Source organism: Leucoraja erinacea, chromosome 1 (genome assembly GCF_028641065.1).
Source record: "Leucoraja erinacea ecotype New England chromosome 1, Leri_hhj_1, whole genome shotgun sequence".
Classification (NCBI taxonomy): Eukaryota; Metazoa; Chordata; class Chondrichthyes; order Rajiformes; family Rajidae; genus Leucoraja; species Leucoraja erinaceus.
The window spans coordinates 43,315,025-43,335,668 of NC_073377.1; the positions used below are offsets into that span (position 1 = coordinate 43,315,025).

General features: G+C 38.5%; 2 protein-coding genes across 6 annotated transcripts in view; both read left to right on the plus strand.

Moving 5' to 3' along the window:
- The window catches only part of LOC129696117 (probable phospholipid-transporting ATPase IM), a 199,420-nt gene extending 193,812 nt beyond the window's left edge, over positions 1-5,608 (plus strand). For all 3 annotated transcript variants that reach the window (XM_055633597.1, XM_055633586.1, XM_055633606.1), the window contains one exon: positions 1,437-5,608. In XM_055633597.1, coding sequence (XP_055489572.1) covers positions 1,437-1,682 — 246 coding nt within the window. In that variant the 3' untranslated portion in view covers positions 1,683-5,608. The remainder of the gene's footprint in view (positions 1-1,436) is intronic.
- Positions 5,609-18,602: 12,994 nt separating this feature from the next.
- Positions 18,603-20,644, plus strand: part of rusc2 (RUN and SH3 domain containing 2) — a 94,624-nt gene continuing 92,582 nt past the window's right edge. Inside the window, exon 1 of one of the 3 annotated variants that reach the window (XM_055633653.1) lies at positions 18,603-18,665. The gene's annotated coding sequence lies outside the window, so the exon portion shown is untranslated. Of the gene's footprint in view, positions 18,682-18,731; positions 19,206-20,644 lie in introns of those variants that run through there. The other 2 variants (XM_055633638.1, XM_055633630.1) reach the window with 2 other exon arrangements.

Consider the following 20,644-nt stretch of genomic DNA (forward strand, 5'->3'; position numbering starts at 1 on the left):
TATCTGGCTCCGAGAGTTTCACAGAATTTGCATCACTCAATTAGATCAGACATTATCAAAATAAAGGAATGGCTGTAGCGAGGATGCAACAGAAACAATTTAGAAAGGAAGGCAGGGTAAATCATAAGATTTAGAGCATTGCCCAAAATTTTGCCCATGTACTTATTAATGCCATTTGCACACTTAAGCCTCGATCCCTCTATATCCTGCATATTTAAGTTAATGTCTAAATTGCTCTTAAATGTAATACTTGTATCTAATTTCACCACCTTCTATGGCAGCACATTGCAGATATCAAACACTAAATTTGCCCCTCAGATCCTCTTAAAAGCTCCTTGCTCTCACCTAAACCCATGCGGTCTTGTTTTTGATGTCATGTTTTCTAGCATGAGAAGATATTCTAGTCCTCAGCTTTCACCACATTATGCATGATTACAACACATTATCCACCAATGTTTACGCCACCGCCAACGAGAACCCACCACTAGTCATATTTTTCCATCTCCACCCCTTTCTGCTTTCCGCAGAGAGCATTCCCCCGCAACTACCTGGTTCACTCATCCCTTCCCACCCAAACCACCCTCCCCCCCCAGGAACTTTCCACAGCAATTGCAGGAAGTGCAACACCTGTCCATATACCTCTTTCCTTGACTCCATTCAGGGTCCCCGACACTCCTTTCAGGTGAGGCAGAGGTTTACTGACCTCCAACATCATCTATTGCATTCATTGGTGTGGGCTCCTGTATATCGGTGAGACCAAACGCAGACTGGGCGATCGATTCACTGAACACATACTTTCAGTCTGTCTTGGCCTACACAATCTCCTGGTTTCCAAACATTTTAATTCCCCTTCCCATACTGACTTTTCTGTCCTGGACCTCCTACACTGTCATCGTGAATCCACAAGCAAACTAGGACCAGCACCCCATATTTCGCTAGGACAGCTTACAACCCAGCGGTATGAACAATTTCTCTAATTTCAAGTAACCCCTGCATTCCCTACCTTACTGTGGCAGCACATAGGTGTGTTGGGCACAAAAGCCAAGAACATCTGTAATTGAACCTTGGCAAGGTAAATATCAGATGATAATCTGTTTAATTTTCAGGAAAGCTGGAAGTGCAAAACTGTTCCACAATTTGAATTATATTTTAAAAGTAGAGGATCGTTAATATTTTATGCAATTAACATGATTTAGGATGAATTTCTACCCCAATAATTGTTGAAATGAATGCAGGTGCTCATTACAATACTTAAATGACTAGCACATTTCCCACCAGTAGAACTGTCACTCATCTCAGCTCTGTTAAAACCAGACTGTGCTGTATCAAGGAGTTTGTGGTTTCTGTTCCAAGTTTTTTGCATTGATGTCTATCATGATCCCACCCCGCTCATTGATGGAAATTTACTGAATGCTTTGTAATTTCTTTCTTTATAGCTGCGATATAAAATGAGGCAAATTAAGCTGCTTCCTCCCAAAGAAACTACTTCATACGTGAGAAGGCCCAGTACACGTCGCTCAGCATATGCTTTTTCTCACCAACGGGGTTTTGGTGCCCTCATTACTTCAGGGAAGAATATGCGAATAAAATCTATGAATTTTATCCCTTCATCATCATATGCTAATAAAGAAAAATATCCAAAACAACAAATGAAACAAAACATGAAAACCACACTGGAATGACACTGATTTCATGTGTCAAGATGACCATTGGCAAAGAAAATACTTAGCATTCGTGTATAATAATGTGCTGACTATAAATGACTTTTTATGTGAATTGTAAAGAATTTTATGCTACGTCTACATCACAACAGATAAAACAAAAATCAGAATCTAGCGGGTGTATTAATACATAATTCAGCCATTAACCTGGTTTCTTTTAATTTTGAGCATACCCTAATTTAAAGTCTTTTAAATATTGAAACTGAGATTTACATCAATGATTACAGTGTTACCCATAATAGCATAGGTTCTCATAGGTGAAAATTACACATTGTTTCCGAGATCAACAGTAACTACTATCTGTCTCCTGGAACCACCTAAACCTGTTTCATCAGGAGGTCGATTTGGGAAAATTCTGTTTATTATAGTATCATTGAGAGGTTCAGAAGATGGCTGTCGATTCCAAACTAAATCTATATTGTTAATTTTATTTGTTGGAAACTGGAATGTCCTAGAAATTGAAAATATTGCATTCTTTCACGAGTTAATGTCTGAAACGTCACTTATCCATCTTCTTTAGAGATGCTGCTTGACCCGCTAAGTACTTCAGCACTTTGTGTCTTTTTTTCAATCTGATAGACAATTGGGAAACAGCATTTGGTGTAGTTAATTGGTCTGGAGTTAGAGGAACTAGAATCAGTGATCAGTCAGATGAGACCCATTCAAAAGGCAATAAAGACCTTACAACCATGCCAGATTGGGCTTGCCATCTGCCCAATAGCCCTACTGTGCACCCAACGTTTATGTGAGTTACGTCATAGTGCGCACCAGGAGCCTCTGTTGATGTTTGCATCGTACATACAGAACAACATTTTGGATGGATAAGTTTGGCTTTTCCATCATTTAATTGGAGTACATGATAGAATTTATGATGTTATCTGGTTAGTTGTAAGAATAGAGAAATTTAAATTAATAAAATACAATCAGATAGATTCAGTGGTTTATATTGCACAAGAATCCCACAAAAAGCTATGGAATAAAATAAAATTTGGAGGAACTCCTCTCTGATGTGGTAAAATGGACATTCAACATATAATATGCATGCATCAATGATTTGTTAATTTAATGGTGAAAGGTTGAAGACATCCAAAAGATACAGCGCCCCAAATTACAAACTGAAAGGCACAATGTGGTTATTGAAATGGAAAATCCAATGTGTATTTTATGACAAGAACGATAACGTAATAATGTGACGTAAAATATTTTGCTTTGAATTCATGACATCCCTAAGATCCAGATGTGGTTTATTTTTAACATATGTAAGTCCTGGCAGATTTACTGCACTATCCACAGTCAATTCAGCAGTGGTATCCATTATTATTCATCCATTTCTTCATATTGACCTTGAGAAAAAAAAAAGATATAATGAGTTTATCCAATCCCAAGAAACATAGCAAATGAAAGAACTCTATTATAACTAGAAGGTGCATTTGACAGAGTATGTTGATGGGTACACTGAAATCCTTGTCATGCACACACTGTGTTCTAATGCATGTCTTCCAAACCAAGTCTATCTTCCTTCAATATAGTTCTCTATGCATTTATAAATCTTGCTGAGTAACTAGTCAACACATAAATTGTGTGGGATGATAGTTAGCATAGTTTTATCATTATGGTCACTATTATGTGCAAGCCTGGGTTGTCTGGTTTCCATTCTTAGTCTTCATTCCCTATTGCCTTTAGGAATTTTGACGTTACTGCCATTTTTCTCAGGTATATTAACTAACCAATGTTGTGGAAAACATTTATCAGGTTTAACAAGTGGAGAGAATAGTCTGTTTGTCATTTCAGGTGTTGACGTTTCATTGTGATAGTTTTCAGAAGTCACACAGAGTTGTGAGTTTGCCTATTGTAACTGCTGAAAATATCAGTTCCACTTTCTTTTTCTCCCTTATATTGGGAAATTATCAATTTATCAGTTGACCAGATAAAAATAAGGAAAATTAGGAGCTCAGCACTTAGATAAATGAGTGCAGAGTAAGTCGTATTGGGTACTTCATGCTACATCATGGAAAAAAAGTAAATTGCTTTAAGAGCTCTTAATAGTGAAATAATAAATACAGGTAGTTCTGCTATAACACAAATTTCCATAACACGAATTGGATATAACACTAATGATGAATTAAGGAGTAGTATTTGCATTATATGGGCCATAACGAGATTAGTCATAACGAGATTTTGATTGCAAACTAGAGAACCAAGTAAAAGTTATTTTGGAAATGAACAACAGAAAAATAGCTCTCTTGTAACAAAAAACAACCCAGGAGAAAAAGAAACCGTTTCCATGTGACCTCCCTGCTGTAATCAGAGTTGGTTGTCTCCTAAGAACACAGTTAGTATTTTAATAGTGGGTTGGCTTTGAAATTGACAATCAATTGCTTCTGCAGACACTTGTGCAATGGTACTATATTAAACTACGTAATATAGAGCATTCAGTATTTTTAGTTTGCAGTAATTGCAATTGAAAAAGCCTTTATTTTTGAAAACCCTGCAGGAAAATATACTTTCTTATTGTGTCTGAAACTCTCATTGCTACAATTGTTTTTATAACTCTATTTTCTATAATGTGAAATGTCTCAGGAATGCAACTATCGTATTATAGCAGAACTACCTGCAACATAGATAGAAAATGTAAACATAACAAATGGAGTAATTTCTGATTGTAGAGCAAATATTTGTTTTGTGCCTTACTTTCTCTGCATATCACCAGGAAGTTATTTTATTTTTTTGTTTGTATTAATAAATGTACATGTTGGAATGAAAACAACATCCTGTTTATATTCCATGCTTGTATTTTTTAATTAGCTAACTAATATTAGCATAATGCCTATCAAATTATTGAATAAAATGAGGAAAATTATTAAATTTTGTAAAAGGAAAATGCTTAACTGTATTTTTAATTTTACCTATATTTTAGAGCCCCCTCTTATATTAGTCATGTCAAGATGTTTATGTTTTAAAAGAAATTGAGGTTTATCTTTGAATATACAAAGGACATATCCAGACTCTATGGATCTATTAGGTTCACTAGCTCAGAAATCAGCATATTTCTGCAACCCATTTCACCACACCTTTCGATTATATATTTTCCAGTGAGTCACTAGATCTCCATAAATTTCACTGTAAATCTACCAATAAATAGGTCGGTTTGCATGCTTGTGTGTTAATACATATAATGTTTAATGTCCCATGTTTATTTCTCCATTTTTACCATTAAGAAACTACAAACCATTTCCATGAAGTGGGTTTTCACTCACAATGAATCAGTTTTTCAGAAGAAAAAAAGAGGGTTTTTTTTCTTATGGGGATGCATTAACCTGGGAAATGCAGTCAACCAATAATTTTAATCAAAGGATTGAGTGGAATCCATAATAAAAAACGTGAGAAGAAATTTTAGAATACAGCAATTTCTGTTAATAATTTACTATAGCAATTGACAGCATTGTTTGTTTTATACGTTGTTTATGGAGAGTTTAGTTCTGCCAATTTTGCATAGCTTCTTTAAGGAATTATCATAAAAATGTCACAACTGTGATTATGTTCGTGTACAATTTATTTTATTGTTTATGTGTATGTATTCAAAAAATGTTGAATTCCAATTAATTAAAAATGAAAAATGTCATGTGAGATTATGATAGATTAAGGAGTAACACTTCATTCGGTTGCACGTTAGTTCATCATGACAAAGGCACGTATGGCTCTTCATTCCTTGAATAATAATACGTTTATCAAACATGTTTCATAGTTTGAAGTAAGATATGTGTCATTGAATATATTTCTGATAAAAACATTTCAAATTTTATACATGGGAACTGAATGCCAAAGATGATAAATGTTTTGTATGTATATTTTAGTATTTTATTAAATCCCACACAATTATAATAGCATATGATTGCAGTTCTCTGTGGTTATGCACATTCATACACATCCTTGCATTTTTTATTATTATTATATTGCAATAATTGGCTACTTTCTCACTCTTGCTATATTTTGGTCAGGAACAGAGGTAAGCTATTTAGATCAGCATTCTGCCATTCAATGAGATTATGAATGATCTTTGGACCAACTGATTTAACTGCCTTGGTCCCTTCTTCCAAAATATATCAATTCAATTTTGGTTGGCAAAGATCTGTTGGAAATTAACCGCATCAGCTGAGATTTTGGAAGAAACTCCAATGCACTTAACCCACTTGGATGATTAGAACTTTTTTTATGCGAAGCCTCCTCCTTCAAGTCTTCCAAATGAAATAATATTTTTAACTACATTCCCACAATTCTTCTGAATTTAAGGGAATACAGCATTTGTACATAATCTGCCTTGATAATGAGGTACAGTGCCCTCCATAATGTTTGGGACAAACACCCATCATTTATTTATTTGCCTCTGTACTCCATAATTTGAGATTTGTAATAGAGAATATCACATGTGGTTAAAGTGCACATTTTTTTATTTTAATAAAGACCATTTTTATACATTTTGGTTTCACCATGTAGAAATTACAGCAGTGTTTATACATAGTCCCCCCGTTTCAGGGCACCATAATGTTTGGGACACAGCAATGTCATGTAAATGGAAGTAGTCATGTTTAGTATTTTGTTGCATATCATTTGCATGCAATGACTGCTTGAAGTGCTATTCATGGACATCACTAGTTGCTGGGTGTCTTCTCTGGTGATGCTCTGCCAGGCCTGTATTGCAGCCATCTTTAGCTTATGCTTGTTTTGGGAGCTAGTCCCCTTCCCTTTTCTCTTCAGCATATAAAAGGCATGCTCAAATGGGTTCAGATCGGGTGATTGACTTGGCCATTCAAAGATTTTTTAGCTTTGAAAAACTCCTTTGTTGCTTTAGCAGTATGTTTAGGATCATTGCCTTGCTGTAGAATGTACAACTTTTTTTGTTATTTTAGTATGTTTTGAAGTATGCTTTTGATGTTTCTTTCTGTGTCTTGTGTGGGGGGTGGGGGGGGTGAGGGGGAAACTGCTTCGGTCGCCTCCTCCATGGAGAGGCGACTTTTTCCAGGTCGCCTCCCCCGTGGCCTAACAACAAGGATCGGCGCGGCCTTTCCCTGAGACGCGCCCGGGGCTTCAGCGGCGGGCACAGCGTGGACTCTCGGCGTGGAGCGGGCGACCCTCGCTGGAGGGAAGCCTGAAGCCGTGCGCGATCTGCAGAGCTCCAGCTGGCGTGGCGTCTACGGCCCGGGATCTCACGTGGGGGACCCGGGGGAAGAAGAAGTTCCATCGGCCTGCCCGTGGCCAACTTCTACCGCGAGCGCGGTGGCGACTGTGGCCCTGCGGTCTGCGGTGCTTCTGGCTGTGGCGCGGCGGGAACTTTAAACTTTAAATCTTCGTCCGCCGGCCTGCGGCCTACACCAACTTAAAGCCAAGGTCTCCGGTGGGGAAGAGCCGACTCTGGACTTACCTGGACTTGTATCTTGGCCTTTTACCATCTGGACGCCCGCAGCAACGGCTGCGGAGGGTTGAGGTCCCGACCACAGGGGAAAATGGAGGAGGACTGGCCAAATTGTGTGCCTTCCACCACAGTGATGAATGCTGTGGTGGATGTTTGTGTTAAATTTTATTGTGTTTTTGTGTGTGTTCTTTATCATTGTACCGCTGCTGACAAATTCATTTCACTTGCACGTATGTGCAATGTGACAAATAAACCGTATTGTATTGTATTGAATGAACCGCCAGCCAATGAGTTTTGAGGCATTTGTTTGAACTTGAGCAGATAGGATGCGTCTATACAATTCAGAATTCATTATGCTACTACCATCAGCAGTTGTAATATCAATGAAGATAAGTGAACCAGTACCTTCAGCAGCCATGCATGCCCAGGCCATAACACCCCCACCACCGTGTTTCAAAGATGAGGTGGAATGCTTTGGATCTTGGATAGTTACTTCTCTCCTCCATACTTTGCTCTTGCCATCACTTTGATATAAGTTAATCTTCGTCTCATCTCTCCACAAGACGTTTTTCCAGAACTGTGGTTGCTCTTTTAAGTACTTCTTGGCAAACTAACCTGGACATCCTATTTTTGCGGCTAACTAGTGGTTTGCATCTTGCAGTGTTTTGCCTCTGTTTTGTCTTCATGTATTTCTGTTCATGAAGTCTTCTGCGGACAGTGGTCATTGACAAAATCCATAACTGAAGAGTGTTTCTGATCTGTCGGACAGGTGTCTGGGGATTTTTCTTTATTATACAGAGAATTCTTCTGTCACCAGCTGTGGAGATCTTCCTTGGCCTGCCAATCCCTTCACGATTGGTAAACTCACCAGTGCTCACTTTCTTCTTAATGATGTTCAAAACAGTTGATTTTGGTTAGCCTAAGGTTTGGCTGATGTCTCCAACAGTTTTATTATTGTTTCTCAGTCTTTAGCTTCTTTGACTTTCAATGACACAACGTTGTTGATGTTGATAAACAGCAATAAAGATTTCCAAAGGTGATGGAAAGACTGGCGGAAAGACAAAGACACAAAGTGCTGAGAGCTCTCTTGTACCTGCATTAAGCAGGCAATTCAACACACCTGAGCAATTACAAATTGAAACCATGTGTTACAAACATTATGGTGCCCTGAAATGGACGACTATGTATAAACACAGCTGTAATTTCTATATGGTGAAACCAAAATGTATAAAAAATACCCTTTAATACAATCTGACAATGTGCACTTTAACCACATGTAATTTTTTCTATTACAAATCTCAAATTGTGGAGTACAGAGGCAAATAAATAAATGCTGGGTCTTTGTCCCAAACATTATGAAGGGCACTGTAACTAAGAAGACTGAAGAACACAAAGCAGTAAATTTTGCCTCTATGGACAATAGTAAGGCATTTGACAAGGTCTACATGGTAGGCTGATCCAGAAGGTTGAGGCACATGAGATCCAATGCAAGTGGGCTAATCAGATCCAACATTGGCTTGGTGATATAAGACAGAGGCCCGTAGTGGAAGGACGTGCTTCTCATCAAAGTCTGCGACCAGTGGTGTACAGCAAGGATCAGTGCTGGGACCTTTGTTGTTTGTGAAACATATTGGTAACTTGAATGTTTATCTTGGAGGGTTCAAAGTTTGGGGATATCACAGATGTTGCTGGTGTTGTGAATGTGGAGGAAAATGGTGTAAGGTTATATCAGAATATACTGTAGGTCAGATGGAAAGTTGCATAGAATTTAATCCTGACACGTGTAAGGTGATGCATTTTGGGAAGTCAGATTAGGGGTCGGGCATACACAGTGAATGGTAAGGCAGTAAGGAATATAATGGTACAGCCTAGCACAGGAACAGGCAATTTGTACCAACTATAATGCCAATTTAAATGACACTTGATCCATTTCCCTCAATTACCTACCCATGCGTGTGTCAGTCTTAAATGTTGCTGTTGTATCTGCTTTTACCACATGCCCAGGCAGTGTGTTTCCACACCTACCATTCTGTGTAAAAAAAAATCCTTGGTAATCTCCTTTAGTTTTTTCCCATCTGACCTTACGAGCAGCTTTCATTACCTCAATAAATGGCATATCTTAAAGTTATTACCTCCAGTATTTAACTACTCCAGAATAAGACTCTGATTATCTCCCTATCTCTCATAATTTTGTACAAATCTATCAAATCACTTCTCAGCCCCCAACGCTCCAGAGAAAACAATCCAAGTTTGTTCAACCTCTCCTTAAATCCACAATACTCCAGGCAACACCCTGATTAACCTCCTCTACACCTTCTCAAAAGCCTCCACATCTGGTGTCAATAGAAGTGATTGCTTATCGATTTCACTGGTGAAACTGGCAGACAGTGTTCATTGGAGACGGCAATGTTTTTACCCATAAATATTTTTACCCAAGATTGGGTTTTTTTTCTGTTTGTCAGTTTCCAATGTACAGGCAGTACTGCTATATTGCGACAGTGGTGTTCCTGGAAACCTCTTGTAATAGAAAATTCACTTTGTAAAAACAATTTTGTCAATGTTGAAAATGGGAGTTGAGGGCTGGAGAGTTTCTGATTTGCAATAACAAAGTTATTTTCCTCATGGGATTTTTAAGACTAAAGGTCTTTTTAATAACTATACATTTATTTATGTCAAAGCATGTTAAAAATATTAAAGGCTGTATGTTGCATTGTTTTGCGGCATATCAATGGAAGTGATTGCTTGTCAATTTCCAAGGCCTCTGCGGTGGAAACTTTTTTCTGCTTGACAATTTCTAAAATGTATTAAGTGTTTCCCTAGTTCCCAATCAAAATTGTATTATAACCAGTTAGGTCCATGTAATACAAATACCATCTCCTAATTTACAATTGTGTAATATCCAATATACATTGTAGAAACAACTGTCTTAGCAGAACTACCTTCATATAAGACATAGACAGGGTAGGTTGAATCTTTTTGCCATGGTATGGTATATTACAAATAAAAGGGGTTAAGATGAGTGGAAGGAGTTTTAAAGGGAATTTGAGGGGAAAGTTTATTACTGTGGTTGATATCTGGAAGTTGAAGTCAGAGGAATTAGTAGAATCAGATACATTCCTTGTGTTTAAGAGATGTTATGCGAGGCACTTAAATGGACAAAGCATGGAAGCAGACGAAATGTAGGCAAATGGGATACTAGATGGGCAAACAATTTGGCATGAAGTGCAAGGTCAAAGGCCCTGTTAATATGCTGTTCAGCTCCACGACTAATTTAATCCTGAGCCTGATGACTAGCTACGACTAATTTAATCCTGATTCTGATATGACTATGTTGCAAGCTTGAGAAGACAGTACTGATCTTGAAGTGAGCATCAGAATTTCTCACAGTATTTAAATTCAATTATACTTTATGGTCACATGTACCTAGGTACAGTGAAATTCTTTATTTTGCATACAATCCGGTAAAATATGGAATTCTCTGCCACAGAAGGTAGTTGAGGCCAGTTCATTGGATATATTTAAGAGGGAGTTAGATGTGGCCCTTGTAGCTAAAGGGATCAGGGGGTATGGAGAGAGGCAGGTACAGGATACTAAGTTGGATGATCAGCCATGATCATATTGAATGGCGGTGCAGGCTCGAATGGCCGAATGGCCTACTCCTGCACCTATTTTCTATGTTTCTATGTAATCATACAGCAGTCAGACCTCACCTAGGCAGTACAGGTGCAGTGCTTATTTACTGTATTTTCCAACATAATATCTACTTTGCATTCTAGATATGTATTCTTGCCTCATTTTGTTTTATGATTATTTTTTTACCAGTACATGACTTTTGATTGATATGAAAATGGATCCTCAATTTCCACTGTTTCCAGTGTATAAGTATTATGCACATATATTTGGGACCACCATTTACATTTTTGATTACACCAATTTAACATATTTGGAAAATTGAGTCAAGGACTGCGTGACACTGCAGGAGGATCAGTAAGAATTATTTGTTCTTTTCAGCAGAAAGAATATGTGCCAATTGATTATGGAGGAAATGAAATAGAACGATCAAATCAAATTTAGGTAATTGTTATATGCACAAGTATTTCAAATTATGTGCAGAATATGTACATGCTGACATGCAATTAAAATGGCCAAGAATGTAAATACGGGAAACAAAAATAAATATCAAATATTTATGTTACATCTGTTGATGTTACATGCAAAAGCAACCAGGTATTGAACTATACAAAACTTCAATTAAGTTACATGTTTCAGGAATTGTACATCAGGAAAATGTAGGTTAAATGGAATCTAATCAGATATGTTATTAATTTTCAAATATGGATGTGCTGGTATAGCAACATTTATTAACCTTGATCCTTGCACTTCTGCAATAATTTTTCACGCACTAGTGTTTGGTTCAATAAAAACTAACCATTGTTATTCTATTACACGTTGTGCAATACAGCTCCAATCTGAAAGGAGAAACAAGAATTACTGATTTTGGATTATTATTGTCACGTATACTGAGGTACAGTGAAAAGCTTTTGTTTACATGCAATCTAATTAAATCAGATCAAACTATCCGTGAGTACAATTAAGACATACAGTAGTAGAACAGGTAGTGCAAGGAGAAAAATACCAGAATGCAGAATATTGTTTTACAGCCTGAGAGCATTACAGTTACAGAGAAAAATCCAGTGTCTGCAATGAAGGGAGGTCGGAAGATCAGGACTATTCCTTAATGTATGGGAGGACTGTTCAGTAGTCTCATAACAGAGGGGAAGACACTGCTCTTGAATCTAAATGTATGCGCTTTCAAGCATTTGTATCTTCTGTCCGACAATAGAGGAGATGTGAAAATAACTGAGATGAAGAAGGTTTCTGATTATGTCGGAAGCTTTCCTGAGGCAGGGTGAAAGTGTAGATGGAAGTGTAGATGGATCTGTATGATGAGCGGGGTTATATTCACAACCGTGCAATATTTGTGGTCTGGGCAGAACTGTTCCCAAACCAAGCTGTGATGTAACTTAATAGTAATGCTTTCTATGTTGCTTTTGAAAAGTTGGTAAGAGAGTCAGAGAGTCGGGATAGCCAGGCTGAAGCGTAGGTGTAGAGATGCCATGCCACCAAAAAAAATAACGCATCTGCTGAGGAGGTTGACGGTATTAAGAAATCGCTCGACATGCTGACGGAGGAGGTTTCTGTTGTTAGACAACAGCAGGAAACCATCATGAGATTGGTGGAGGAAGTTAAAGCCCTGAGGCTACAAAACTCCGAGAAGGACAAGCAGATTATGTTACTGGAGAACTGGGTGGCTGATCTGGAGCAGTATACCAGAATGAACGATATCATTGTCACTGGTCTGGAGATGAAACCCCGCTCATATGCATGGGCGGTGACAACGCAGAATGAAGGGGAGACGAGCGAGCAGGACGCTGCATCTGTGGAGCAACAGGTGACGATGTTCCTCCACTCAAAAGGGATTGAGTTGGACAGGGACAGTATCGAGGCTTGTCACCCACTCCCATGGAGAAGCAAGACGGATAAACCAGCCATAATAATTTGGTTTCCTAACCGGAAACACAAAACCGAACTGCTGAAACAGGGAAGAAGGCTAAAAGGATGTGTTTTTGAATGAACACCTGACTAAGAAAAATGCTGACATCGCCAGAAAGGCCAGACTCCTGAGAAAGCAGAAGAAAATTCAATCTACATGGACTGCAAACTGCAAAATATTCATCAAGCTGAACAGAACTCCAGAACAAGCCAAAGTATTAGTCATTAGGGACCTGGGTGAACTGGATAAATACCAAGGTGACAAACCACAACAAGGTAATGGAATACACTTAGTAACAAATAAAGAATATCTAAAATAAAAACCATAACCATGACATTTCCTGACAAAAAATACATATCTCTATCAGGACTAGAAACCTTTGCATATACAGAGCATAACACACAGGACATAGAAAATGATATTGATCTGGAAAATAATTTACCTAGCAATATCAACAACAGCTACAGTTATTACACAGATGGGCAATTCAATATAACTTTCCAATCAGAACATAATATGCCAATTATCCACTTTAATAGCAGAAGTCTATATGCCAACATCCACAACATAAAATAATATTTAAGACAGTTTAAGAACCCATTTAACCTTATAGTAATATCAGAGACCTGAATCAGCCCTGAGAAAGGTGTTGACTTTGACATGGATGGCTATGAACTGAATTATATAAACAGAAGGAAAAAAAGTGGAGGAGGTGTGGCGATCTATGTGGATATAAGACTGAAATATAAGGTGGTGGAGAACATGACAACTGCTGTTGACGATTTGTTGGAATGTATTACAGTAGAAATTTGTATGGAAAAGACCAAAAATGTTATTGTGAGCTGCATATACAGAGCTCCCGGATCCAGTATTGAAATATTTAAAGATTGGATGGAAAACATGCTTCATTACAAAAGATTCTGTTCATCTGTGGGGATTACAATATTGATCTGTTGAATCCATTAAAGCATAACATGACAGAAGAATTCATCAATACTATGCACAATATGGGTTTATATCCTAGAATAACCAGACCTAGTAGAATTACATCTCATTGTGCCACATTAATAGACACCATATTCACAAACATTATGGAAAACATTACAGTAAGCGGACTATTATACAGTGACCATTTACCTGTTTTTATTGTTTATCATTGTAGTTATAGGAAACCTAGGAACACCAGTCATTTCAAATACAAAAGGGTGAGAACCGAAGAAAACATAAATGCATTTGAGAATGAATTACTGAAACAGAATTGGAGGGTAGTATATGAGGGTGAAGATATCGACAAAGCATACAATGGATTTCTAAATCACTTTATGACAAAATCTGTCCTGTAAAACAATATAGTGATAGACAAAAACAAACAAATAGTCCATGGATCCCTAAGGGTTTAAAAAATGCCTGCAAAAAGAAAAACACACTATATAGACAATTCATAAAATATCAAACGTCAGAAGCAGAAAAGAAATATAACAAATATAAGAATAATTTAACCATTATGAGGATATGTAAGAAAGAATACTATAATAAAATATTAGAGAATAATAAAAACAATATGAAAGGTTTATGGAATGTGCTAAATAGTATTATTAGAAATGGATCAAAAAATACAGACTACCCTGAGTATTTTATTGAGAAAGACAAGACAATAAATAATATGGATGATGCGGTTAATGGTTTTAACAAATTCTTTGTAAATGTGGGACCAGATTTGGCAGAAAAAAATGAATGACCCAGAAACAAAAGAAGGGGCGGATACTGATCTTTGGGATAGAAATACTAGCTCTATCTTCCTTAGAGCAATCGAAGGAAAAGAAAGCATAGACACTGTAAGAAAATGTAAAAGCAAATCCTCTACTGATTGGAATGATATTGATATGATTATAATAAAAAATGTTATTGAAGAAATTGCAGAACCATTAACTCATATCTGTAACTTGTCTTTTCAATCCGGTAAATTTCCGAACAAAATGAAAATAGCAAAGGTAATACCATTATATAAAACTGGGGATAGACACCATTTCACAAATTACAGGCCTGTTTGCTCTCCCAATTCTCCAAGATCCTTGAAAAACTTTTTACAGAAATACCTGACAATTTCATTGAAAACCATAAGCTTTTGATTGACAGTCAATATGTATTCCAGACAGACAGATCAACATCTATGGCACTAATGGAACTAATCGAGGAAATCACAAATTGCATAGATAATAAAAACCCTGCAGTGAATATTCATAGACTTAAAAAAAGCATTTGATACTGTAAATCATGATATTTTACCAATGAAACTCGATAGGTATGGCATCAGAGGGGTTGGATTAGATTGGGTGAGAAGCTATTTAAGAAACAGACAACAATTTGTAGAAATAGGTGAACATAAATCATCTTACATGAACTTATGTTGTGGAGTACGTCAAGGATCTGTGTTGGGTCCAAAGCTTTTCATAATATACATTAACGACATATGCAGAGTATCAAATATACTGAAATTGATTATATTTGCCGATGATACGAATATTTTTTGTTCCAGTGACAATTTGAAGCAGCTTTTCTGTTTGACAATTTAAATTTAGAGACAATTATTCAGCAATGAATAAATTAAAACAGTAGTTTGATGTCAACAAATTGTCTCTAAATTTATGCAAAACAAAGATTATGCTATTTGGAAATCATAAAACAAACCCCTCAAGTACAATTGAAAATAGATAACATAAGTATAGAAAGAGTATATGAAAATATATTTCTTGGTGTGATTTTAAACCACAAAATCGGCTGGAAACCACATATAGACCACGTCAAAGCAAAACTGGCAAAGTCTATAGCAATATTCGGAAAATTAAGACACATTCTGGACCACAAATCATTACATACTCTGTATAATACACTCATATTGCCATACCTGAGTTACTGTGTGGAGATATGGGGTAATGCCTACAAAACCAACCTACAGCCGTTATGAACATTAAAAAAATTATCAATAACATTGGATATCTTGAACATACCAATTTATTATTCTTAAAGTCATATACACTGAAGTTCACCGATCTGGTTAAATTTAAGACTGCGCAAATCATGTACAAAGCAAGAAATAATTTACTTCCAGGAAATATACAAAATCTGTTAATGGAGAGACAGGGCGGGTATAATTTGAGAGGGGAATTTAATTTAAAAAAACTCAATGTCAGAACAACTTAAAAGTATGTGCATAGCAATCATAGCATAGCATAGCAATGTAGAAATAGGTGAACATATTGAATCTCACATATTGATGATCAGATTTTCACACAGAGAGTGGTGAATCTCTGGAACTCTCTGCCGCAGAGGGTAGTCGAGGCCAGTTCATTGGCTTTATTTAAGAGGGAGTTAGATGTCGCCCTTGTGGCTCATGGGATCCGAGGGTACGGAGAGAAGGCAGGTACGGGATACGAGAGTTGGATGATCAGCCATGATCATATTGAATGGCGGTGCAGGCTCGAAGGGCCGAATGGCCTACTCCTGCACCTAATTTCTATGTTTCTATGTTTCTAATCTGTGGGGTGAATTTGTGGAATGGTCTGGAACAGATAAAACCGAGCACAAACATAATTCAGTTTAAAAAGATGTATAAAAACACTTTTTTTAAAGGATATTGGGATGAGGATAGGTGATTTTGAGTGGGATATTTGTTATACTGATTGTATTGGGAAGGGTGATTATAGGGTGATGGGTTGTATATATGACTAAGAGATACTGTATAGTATATGAGGGTTTTTTATTTTTTTCTCTCTTTTGTATGGCTTTGTAAATATTTGATTATTGTATAAATGTAAATAATTTGGTGTACATATGGAAATAGGTGTTTATAGCTGCTAAATTTGTATAAGATAATTATAAGCAGTTGAATAAGGGATGGGAATTAATAAGCTTTGGCTTCTTTCTGCTCCTTTTCGGACACATACGATTTCATTTATTTATAAATATTGTTTATGACTCTATAAATATTCTTGATTTTGTTGTTGTTTGTTTTATGTATGCTGTTTAACACTTGCTTTTTATTCTTTTATTCTGTTTGAAATAAAGAATAAAATAAAATAAATAAATAAATGAAGATTTATTGGAGACATGCCAAACCTCGATGATGGTGGTCTTCTTGATGCAGATGGGGACCTCAGAATGGATTAGTGAAAGGTTAAACCTGTCTCTGAATATCTCTGCTAGCTGATCCACACAGATCCTGAGGATGCAGTCAGGGACTCCAACCAGACCAGTTGATTTCCATGGATTCACTCTCAGGAAGGCCACAGAGTCCTTGAATATGAAGCAGTCCACCGACTCAAAGCAGTTGTGAAGCATCTCATCTGTTTTCTCGGACCAGCACTGTACAACTTTCTGTCTTGGATCCTTCTGCTTCAGTTTCAACTTTTAAGCAGGGAGTAGAAGAACTGCCAGATGGTCCAATTTTGCAAAGAGTTGTCTGGAAATAGAGCAGATGGATGTATAATAGCTGACAACCTCTGCTTGGACAGGATATGTGTGGATGGTATTTTCAGTTTCAATTTAGTTTATTGTGTGCTGAGGTACAATGAAAAGCTTTTTGTTGAGTGTTAACCAGTCAGCAGAAAGACAATAGATGATTACAATCAATCCATTTACATACATGGATTGGGGAATAACGTTTAGTGCAAGGTAAAGCCAGCAAAGGATAGTCAGAGGGACATCAGAGGTAGATAGTAGTTCAGCACTACTATCTGGTTGTGGTAGGATGATTCCATTGCCTGATAACAGCTGGGAAGAAACTGTCCCTGAATCTGGTGGTGTGCGTTTCACAGTTCTAATCTATACCTTTTGCCTGATGGGAGAGGGGAGAAGACGGAGTGGCCAGTGTGCCACTCATCCTTGATTATGCTGCTGGCCTTGCCCAGGCAGTGTGAGGTATAAATTGAATCAATAGAAGGGAGGTAGGTTTGTGTGATGGCCTGGGCTGTGTCCACAATTTTGGTAGCATGCACTTGATGTTGGCCTGATTTAAGTCCCTGCATTTCTGGAAAAAGACTCGGGTTGCTTCTTTTCAATGCTGTTGGCTCTCTCAGGCGCAAGCTTCGCATTAACATGGGGAGGGATGTAGACTGCTGTCAGAATAGCCAAATTAATTCCCAAGGCAGGTAGTAGGGAGTATGTGTCACCGTTAGAAATGTCATGTCCTGGCAGCAGGTCAGTGACCATGAGAAGTTAATTAGGAAGCAGACCCCTCCGCCCTTAACCTTGAGAATGCTTTAGGGTGAGATCCATTTCATTATTTTTCTTCCTCTTTTACCGATTTATTAAAATTATAGCATTGCCTTTTCCCCACAATGGAGTTGACGTGGACAGAAATTTTCCCCACAATGCGTTGACGTGGACAGAAATTTGAACCTGGTTCAGGGGACTACACCAGTCGAAAAATAATGCGACGTGCAGTGTAAAAAATGTCCCGAACGCGTACTGCTGACAGTAAAATCAATAAAGATAGACACAAAAATGATTTAGTAACTCAGCGGGATAGGCAGAATCTCTGGAAAAAAGGAATGGGGGACGTTTCGGGTCGAGACCCTTTTTCAGACTGAGTCTATCTTCGGTGTAAACCAACATCTGCAGTTCCTCCCTACACAATCAAATCAATAATGATGCCTTTCATTTTGAGATTATAGTCTAATATCCAAAATGAAAAGTATTTCAGGAGAATTAGCAAATAGGCATTTCCCTGGAGAAGTAAAGCCTCAGAGTTGCGCGCTGCGCTGCGACTGCGAGCGTGGACAACTGGCGGCGGCGGCGGGTTGAAGACGTAAGTGGATGATTGACACTGAGGGGTGGGAGGCCGTGACGTGTGTTTCCCGGGCTCGGTTGCCAGTGGAAACGGAGCGTGGTTCAGGCGACGGGCGGGAGGGGGAGGGGGAGGGGAGGGGGCGATGCACCGGGACGGCGACGACACTGACACTGACAATGACGCTGACGCTGCGTGAGTCTATGCGACGGTAAACACTCGCGGTTCGTCTCTGCGGTCGCGCTCTGGTCTCTCCCCGTTCCACGGACCGTCTCCGGCCTCGTCCAAATGCACTGCCCCTCCGCGCTGGGACCGGCTGTCAGCGGCTCCGCGCTGGGACCGGCTGTCAGCGGCTCCGCGCTGGGACCGGCTGTCAGCGGCTCCGCGCTGGGACCGGCTGTCAGCGGCTCCGCGCTGGGACCGGCTGTCAGCGGCTCCGCGCTGGGACCGGCTGTCAGCGGCTCCGCGCTGTTGCTGGGAATTGAGAAAACCTCCGATGTCGCAATAACATTGAAATTGATGTTTCCCAGTCGATTCCGTTAGTTAATGGAGAGTTTGTTAATGAAGTTACACACGGAATTCTCGCGGATTTGCGTTTAACATATTTTCTGTCGACATTAGATCGGTTTATTCTACTAACTGCGGTAGTTTTCCATGCGAGCCTTTTGCCAACTCGCTGCTTGGCCAATAACAAATTGAAGGGTCGTATTATCCCAACAATATCACAGCAAACAGGTCAGTATTTTAACAACGGAAATCCAAGTATTGAATTACGTACATGATGGGGAATGATATTAGTAATTGTTGGCAATATATTTGGCTACAATGGCGCACAGTGGAAAATATGAAACAGAATAGATTACGGCGTTGAGTCAGAGTTGGGGGAAAGACTACGTGGAATGTGCAGAACTGCAATGGTATGGAGGATGGGAAACAGGGTGGCGGCTGAACAGGCAGGAAATAGAGAGATACGGATGAACAAAAATACCTGTTTCTGTGCTGTACTGTTCTCTATTCGGTGGCTGGAAAGGGTAATAGTAAAGAAAAGATGGATAGAGTCCTCAAATTAATGATGTATAATTAATGTTACAAATCAAACCTAGGCTTCTAATGCAATATCTCTTATCTATGATTTAGTACAGATTGAGTCAAAATAGAATTACTTGTAATTGATGAGTTGTACCTTCTGTAGTATACCTTCCTGAATTCCAAAGATTAAATGACAAATCTTGTTGTATGTGCCCCCTTGGGCAAGAGTGACCATATATGGTTGAGTTCTTCATTAGGATGGAGAGTGACATTATTAATTCAGAAACAATGGTTCTGAACTTAAAGAAAGGTAACTTTGAGGGTATGAGACGTGAATTGGCCAAGATTGACTGGCAATTAATTCTAAAAGGGTTGACGGTGGATATGCAATGGAAGACATTTAAAGACTGCATGGATGAACTACAAAAATTGTTCATCCCAGTTTGGCAAAAGAATAAATCAGGGAAGGTAGTACATCCGTGGATAACAAGGGAAATCAGGGATAGTATCAAAGCGAAGGATGATGCGTACAAACTAGCCAGAAAAAGCAGCATACCGGAGGACTGGGAGAAATTCAGAGACCAGCAGAGGAGGACAAAGGGCTTAATTAGGAAAGGAAAAATAGATTATGAAAGAAAACTGGCAGGGAACATAAAAACTGACTGCAAAAGTTTTTATAGATATGTGAAGAGAAAGAGATTAGTTAAAACAAATGTAGGTCCCTTGCAGTCAGAAACAGGTGAGTTGATCATGGGGAACAAGGATATGGCGGGCCAATTGAATAACTACTTTGGTTCCGTCTTCACTAAGGAAGACATAAATAATCTGCCGGAAATAGCAGGGGACCGCGGGTCAAAGGAGTTGGAGGAATTGAGTGAAATCCAGGTTAGCCGGGAAGTGGTGTTGGGTAAATTGAATGTATTAAAGGCCGATAAATCCCCAGGGCCAGATAGGCTGCATCCCAGAGTACTTAAGGAAGTAGCTCCAGAAATAGTGGATGCATTAGTAATAATCTTTCAAAACTCTTTAGATTCTGGAGTAGTTCCTGAGGATTGGCGGGTAGCAAACGTAACCCCACTTTTTAAGAAGGGAGGGAGAGAGAAAACGGGGAATTACAGACCAGTTAGTCTAACATCGGTAGTGGG